The sequence below is a fragment of the Salmo trutta genome, chromosome 2 (assembly GCF_901001165.1).
Source record: "Salmo trutta chromosome 2, fSalTru1.1, whole genome shotgun sequence".
Lineage (NCBI taxonomy): Eukaryota > Metazoa > Chordata > Actinopteri > Salmoniformes > Salmonidae > Salmo > Salmo trutta.
In genome coordinates this window covers 39,364,082-39,371,360 of record NC_042958.1, presented here as the reverse complement: position 1 = coordinate 39,371,360, position 7,279 = coordinate 39,364,082, and the positions used below count along the sequence as shown (strand labels likewise).

At 46.5% G+C, this 7,279-nt stretch overlaps 1 protein-coding gene across 1 annotated transcript; it reads left to right on the top strand.

Moving 5' to 3' along the window:
- Positions 1-4,769, top strand: map10 (microtubule associated protein 10). The gene is made up of 3 exons (XM_029714684.1): positions 1-1,618; positions 1,751-4,284; positions 4,345-4,769. Exons 1-3 carry the CDS (start codon positions 188-190, stop codon positions 4,607-4,609), a joined length of 4,230 nt encoding a protein of 1,409 aa, XP_029570544.1. The 5' UTR covers positions 1-187; the 3' UTR covers positions 4,610-4,769.
- Positions 4,770-7,279: the final 2,510 nt, after the last annotated feature.

The window sequence follows — 7,279 nt, the reverse complement described above, 5'->3', positions numbered from 1 at the left end:
ATCCTCTGGCATCAGATGACGTAAAAGATTCGCGACGGAGACCAGTTTGTTTCCATGGAGCTGAAGAAGCTTGTGGGTTATCGGTGCTGACAGGCTAATTTACGGATTTTCTCCTCCATTTCAGCTGTGATTCTCTCGTAAATTATAGAAAAAACACACGTTGTTTTCATTCTAAGTGGTCTGATTGATGTTTAACCAATTCATTCAACCAGGGATCTCCATTCAGAATGTTATCACTGGCAATTCTGGGCTGAGAGGAAATCCGTCAAGTTCTTGTTGCTCGGACACCTATCGCAATGACACAATGACAGAGCGATTAAATAACAACGAAACTCTCTTTTCTTTCGAACTATTTGTGGAATATATCAGATTAGACAAAACCAGAAAATGTCTAAGTTATTCCGATGAATTAGCCCTCGGTGTGAGATTACTAGACTACCCAACTCTGCTCATCTATCAACCAGAAACGTCTACTCCACTGCTAGAACAACGGCACTATGATGATGACAAGGACATTGAGAAGGAAAACCAGCTCTATCAAGCCCATGAAACATTTAAATACCCTTTCAACAAAGGCAAGTCGTGTTTGTTCAAAACCCACCTGGACTCCCTCCACACCCACCTATCCAACACTCCTCTGCATGCTGTGGTCCTGGATATGAGGGGAGAGGTTCCCAAGTTGATAGGCAGCTCGCTGGTGTCTCTGGTCAGGTTGATAGACTGTATCAGGTGTGATGTGGAGGTTCATGGTATCTCCTCTCCCTCTTCCCAAGGAGAGAAAGGACTTATTGACTTATTTAATCTCATGGGGGAGAAAATAGGTGTTATTTCATTGGGATATAATCTGTTAAGTCTGGGAAGTAGTTCATTACCACATATACCTGATAACAGGGTATTGCCAGTTGGTATTACACACGGGACGGAATCTATGAAACCAATAGAACATTTACCAGTTGAATCTATGAAACCAATACAACATTTACAGGTCGATCGTGGGGAAGGAACGATGCAACCACTTGACTTGGACATTGACAACACGCCTTCCAAGGTCCTTTATCAGAATATTCATATAAATGGCAAGCCCAGTGAGAAAGTGGTGCCAGAAGCACGGCAGACTGTTCCAGTTTCAACTGCCACTCAAACAGAACATTCTGGAAGCAAGCAGCATCACCGAACACTCAGAGTGGCTGCTATTGATAAGGAGCATGATGAGGGAAGCCTCTGTGTTCAGCCCCCATCTCTTTACTACAGCAGTCCTGTAGAACAACAACACAATGAACCAGACCAGTACAGGGTGTTAGACATGGAGTCTCTCAGGGTAGAGGATCTGGACTTGGGGAATGAGGAGACACCGGTTCCTGCTACAGACCACAGGCGTAGACCGAGACAGGATGTGGTTATGGAGTCTAGAGGCAGGGAAGAGAGGGGACGGCACCAACCCCAGCAGACAGCATCTATCCTAGGGGAGGCTCTGAGATCACTCCCTCTATTGAACACCTTGCTCGTTGAGCTCGCCCAGCTGAGTGGACAGAGTCAGACCCAGCTACAGCAGCTCTTTTCAGTCCACCCCAACCTAGCATGGATCTACAGGCCGCTGACAGAGCCTTCTAATGGACAGGTATGATACTGTATGTACATTGTGTAATTTCTTCTGTCTGTATATTTGTGTCTATTGCTGGCATTTAGCCAAGTCAAATTCTGGGTGTATGTGATTGTGTTTGGTGAATAAAGGTGATTGTGATTCTGACAGGCGGACTTGCCTCAGTCCCAGGGCCTACGAGACACCACAACATCACCACAGAGAGACAGGCAGTCTCCTTGCCCAGTGGTTCCCAAACTGTGGGTCGGACCTAGCCCCAGAGTGAAGAACAGGCCGCTTCAGGAACAATGCAGCACTACCCAACCAAGTTCTATCAGAAAAACAAACTGGGAGAATACAATAAGTGGCAATACAGTCTCCAAGTCCTCTCCCAAGAAGAAGTTAGGTTTTGGAATAACAAAAACGTTCCGCCTAAGAATGAAGCAGGTTAAACCTTGTGGCATAAAATGCCACATCCACGAGTGCAGAAAGCAACAGACAGACAAACAGACACTCAAGACCAAGGGTCCTGGAAGGAAGTCCAACAACACTAACAGTCAAACAGATAAACCTATAGATGGGAGGAAGCTACTCAATAGGAATGATATTCTAAATGAAAACATTGCGACTTCGATAAGTAGCCTGGACAGAGACTATGGACGGCAGGGAAACATCTCAACTAGAACCCAGCAGGAACTAACAAACACATTCACAACTAGTGTCAACGCAGAGGATTTTTACTGTAAGAGAGATGACTCCTACCAAAGATTACCAAAACAGAAACCATCATCCCATTCCAAGCAGGACAGTCACAGTAAACTGTGGGTGCATATTCCCAGTGTTGATCACACAGAGGAAGTTTTACGGAGTGGAGAGTACGACCATACTGACTCTGACAGCAGAGGAGACGGGGATGAGACTCCAAGAGGCCCCAAACCCAGACCACACCTTTCAGACTCTGGCCACAAGCCCCACATGTCAGACACCAGAAGAAGCTCCAGACACAAACATCCCCACTCAGCCTCCAGCAGTGATAGTTTGGACGGTGTGGGGGCAGTAGAATACCTGGATGATTTCAGCAGTCTAGACCCTACTGATGGTGATGGCTACTCACCTTCAACAGACCTTCTCAGTAGCCCTGAACCTGTTTCAGGCAGGAGGACTAGTGGGAGGAGCCCCGAGCCTGTTGGGGGTGGGACTAGGGGGAGGAGCCCTGAACCTGTTGGGGGTGGGAGGACTAGGGGGAGGAGCCCTGAGCCTGTTGGGGGTGGGAAGACTAGGGGGGGGAGCCCTGAGCCTGTTGGGGGTGGGAAGACTAGGGGGAGGAGCCCTGAGCCTGTTGGGGGTGGGAGGACTAGGGGGAGGAGCCCCGAGCCTGTTGGGGGTGGGAAGACTAGGGGGGGGAGCCCCGAGCCTGTTGGGGGTGGGAAGACTAGGGGGGGAGCCCCGAGCCTGTTGGGGGTGGGAAGACTAGGGGGAGGAGCCCCGAGCCTGTTGGGGGTGGAAAGACTAGGGGGGGGAGCCCCAAGCCTGTTGGGGGTGGGAAGACTAGGGGGGGGGAGCCCCGAGCCTGTTGGAGGTGGGAAGACTAGGGGGAGGAGCCCTGAGCCTGTTGGGGGTGGGAGGACTAGTGGGAGGAGCCCTGAGCCTGTTTCAGGCAGAAGGACTAGTGGGAGGAGCCCTGAGCCTGTTGGGGTTGGGAAGACTTGTGGGAGGAGCCCCAAGCGTGTTGGGGGTGGGAAGACTAGGGGGGGGAGCCCTAAGCCTGTTGGGGGTGGGAGGACTAGGGGGGGGAGCCCTAAGCATGTTGGGGGTGGGAAGACTAGGGGGAGGAGCCCTGAGCCTGTTGGGGGCGGGACTAGGGACAAGAGGAGGAGCCGAGTGTCAGGTGACCATAACTCTGACGGCTCCAGTGTCTCAGAGAGAAGCCAGAGAAGAAGAGTGGCTCTTCCTGTTCCTGTTAAAGCTGAGACGTCTCCCCAGCGCTCCCTGATGAACACACACGTCATCAGACCTCGTACCCAGGCCTCAGCCCTCAGCGTCTCCTCCGACAGTGTTGGAGACACGCCTGCATCCCTACACTCAGTCTGCTCTAGAACTCAGCTGGCAGCAAGACCTTGTAGTGGAGGAGCCATGAGGTCTGGTTCTGGGGCTAGAGGAACCTCAACCAACAGGCCTGCTGGTACATGGTCTCAGGGACCCAAGGGGTCTTTCTCTGAGAGTCTCAGAGCATCAAGCCAACTCAGTGACACCCACACTGACTCCATCCACACTAAGAACAGTAGGTCAGACTGGGGGTACTCTGTAGACACCCGCACTGACTCCATCCACACTAAGAACAGTAGGTCAGACTGGGGGTACTCTGTAGACACCCGCACTGACTCCATCCACACTAAGAACAGTAGGTCAGACAGGGGGTACTCTGTAGACACCCGCACTGACTCCATCCACACTAAGAACAGTAGGCCAGACAGGGGGTACTCTGTAGACACCCACACTGACTCCATCCACACTACGAACAGTAGATCAGACAGGGGGTACTCTGTAGACACCCACGCTGACTCCATCCACACTAAGAACAGTAGGTCAGACAGGGGGTACTCTGTAGACACCCACACTGACTCCATCCACACTAAGAACAGTAGGTCAGACAGGGGGTACTCTGTAGACACCCACACTGACTCCATCCACACTAAGAACAGTAGGTCAGACAGGGGGTACTCTGTAGACACCCACACTGACTCCATCCACACTAAGAACAGTAGGTCAGACATGGGGTACTCTGTAGACACCTGCATCTCTACTGACTACAACTCCTCACCTGAGTCCCACAAGGCTGAAGATATAGAAGAGGAGCTAACTGAGGAGAGAGGAGAGGAGCTAACTGAGGAGGCAGGAGAGGAGCTAACTGAGGAGACAGGAGAGCTAGCTAAAGAGGCTATAGATGAACTGGGTTCTCTGGGGTTCAGTAATAAGTACCAACATGTCTCTGAGCTGGTAGTTAACAAGCTCCCTGGATACACCTTCTAGAAGACCCACATGAAGAAGGTGCTTCCTAGGGACAAATGTATCAAGCATCTCAAGGTAGTGCTGCTGATCTAGGGTCAGATTTTCCCTTTCCATATAATCCTAATCATTGTGATATTAAAGGCAAAACCAGTTCTCCTAATCTAATGCTGTGTTTACACAGGCAGCCCAATTCTGATATTCTTTTCACTAATTGGTATTTTCACCAATCAGATCAGTTCTGAAAATGATCTCATATGAAAAGATCCTAAGTGATTGGTCAAAAGACCTATTAGTGGAAAATATATCAGAATTGGGCTGCCTGTGTAAACACAGCCCATGATGCTTGATACATATGGGCCCTGACATAGTCCACATCTGGTTTACTGATAGAGCAATGGTGTGGAGACGGATATGGTTAGTCATTCTGAATTTGGACGGGCGGGACACCTCCATTTTAATATCTCATTCTGTACGGCACTAGACTAAACTCAATGTAATGTTACACTTGTATGTTGTATCAATCATTCATGAATTCAAAGGGCTAGTTGAATAATTTACTTCCATGTTAGACTGTTATCTGTGTGAGCGGGTTTGGGAATTCCCTAATATGAATATGTTATCAAAAAGTAAGACTGTATGGTACTGTTTTAGTTTAAAATGTCTTTCCCAAATTATTAGAATGTATCTGTTGTTTTTTCTATACATTCAATTATGAAAATAATTGAAGTGTGTTTTGATGAGTTACGTACTACTTAAGTTGTGCATGGAAATGCCGTTCAATATGCAAGTCCACAAGGCTACTACACAATGCCAAATGGAGCAGGTAGAGAGATATTTTGATGCCATGGATCTCCTGAATACTATGTGGATGGTATTATAGGACATGTTTGAATTTGCTTAGAGCAGGGGTTGATGATAAGAGAGGTTGAGTGATGATGATGAGAGGTTGCATCTCTGGATGTGCTGGTTATACTGGGTGAGGTCACCGCATGTGTGGGAGGTGGGACAAAGGAGGAATCTGAGGCATGTAGAGTGGGACTAGGGGCTCCACTGTAAACTAAAACAATGATAACTATCCTAAACAACAGTATACAAGGCATATTGACATTTGAGAGAGACATAAAGCGAGGTATAAAGCAATCACAGGTGTTGATTGGGAGAGCTAGCTAAGACAACAACAGGTAAGACAACAGTTAAGTTGTTAGATAATCAGACTGGTTGTTAGTTCTATCAGTTAGGTTGTTAGAACTAACAACCAGTCTGCTTCTCTAACAACCTAACTGATAGAACTAACAACCAGTCTGCTTTTCTATCAGTTAGGTTGTTAGAGAAGCAGACTGGTTGTTTGTTCTATCAGTTAGGTTATTAGAGAAGCAGACTGGTTGTTAGTTCTATCAGTTAGGTTATTAAAGAAGCAGACTGGTTGTTTGTTCTATCAGTTAGGTTATTAGAGAAGCAGACTGGTTGTTAGTTCTATCAGTTAAGTTATTAGAGAAGCAGACTGGTTGTTAGTTCTATCAGTTAAGTTATTAGAAAAGCAGACTGGTTGTTAGTTCTATCAGTTAGGTTATTAGAGAAGCAGACTGGTTGTTAGTTCTATCAGTTAGGTTGTTAGAGAAGCAGACTAGTTGTTAGTTCTATCAGTTAGGTTGTTAGTTCTATCAGTTAGGTTGTTAGAGAAGCAGACTAGTTGTTAGTTCTATCAGTTAGGTTGTTAGTTCTATCAGTTAGGTTGTTAGAGAAGCAGACTGGTTGTTAGTTCTATCAGTTAGGTTGTTAGTTCTATCAGTTAGGTTGTTAGAGAAGCAGACTAGTTGTTAGTTCTATCAGTTAGGTTGTTAGTTCTATCAGTTAGGTTGTTAGAGAAGCAGACTAGTTGTTAGTTCTATCAGTTAGGTTGTTAGTTCTATCAGTTAGGTTGTTAGAGAAGCAGACTGGTTGTTAGTTCTATCAGTTAGGTTGTTAGTTCTATCAGTTAGGTTGTTAGAGAAGCAGACTAGTTGTTAGTTCTATCAGTTAGGTTGTTAGTTCTATCAGTTAGGTTGTTAGAGAAGCAGACTAGTTGTTAGTTCTATCAGTTAGGTTGTTAGTTCTATCAGTTAGGTTATTAGAGAAGCAGACTGGTTGTTAGTTCTATCAGTTAGGTTGTTAGAGAAGCAGACTGGTTGTTAGTTCTATCAGTTAGGTTGTTAGAAAAGCAGACTGGTTGTTAGTTCTATCAGTTAAGTTGTTAGAGAAGCAGACTGGTTGTTAGTTCTATCAGTTAGGTTGTTAGTTCTATCAGTTAGGTTGTTAAAGAAGCAGACTGGTTGTTAGTTCTATCAGTTAGGTTGTTAGAGAAGCAGACTGGTTGTTATCGAACCCACAACCCTGGCGCTGCAAACACCATGCTCTACCAACTGAGCCACACGGGACCTGTTTGACAGCCCTTTTCAAGTCTTGTCATAGATTTGCAAGCCGATTTAAGTCGAAAATTTAACTAGGCCACTTAGGAACATTCAATGTCGTCCTGATAAGCAACTCCAGTGTATATTTGGCCTTGTGTTTCAGGTTATTGTCCTGCTGAAAGGTGAATCTGTCACCCAGTGTCTGTCAAAAAGCAGACTAAATCAGGTTTTCCTAGGTTGCTAGAGAAGCAGACTGGTTGTTAGTTCTGTTAGGTTGCTACAGAAGCAGACTGGTTGCTAGAGA

Bases quoted from the DNA above. Each gene is read 5' to 3' on its own strand.
- map10 (XM_029714684.1), top strand. From the start codon at position 188: ATGTTTAACCAATTCATTCAACCAGGGATCTCCATTCAGAATGTTATC. The intron at 1,619-1,750 runs GTATGATACTGT...TGATTCTGACAG, and splicing joins CAGAGCCTTCTAATGGACAG to GCGGACTTGCCTCAGTCCCA. The intron at 4,285-4,344 runs GTCAGACAGGGG...TAAGAACAGTAG, and splicing joins ATCCACACTAAGAACAGTAG to GTCAGACATGGGGTACTCTG.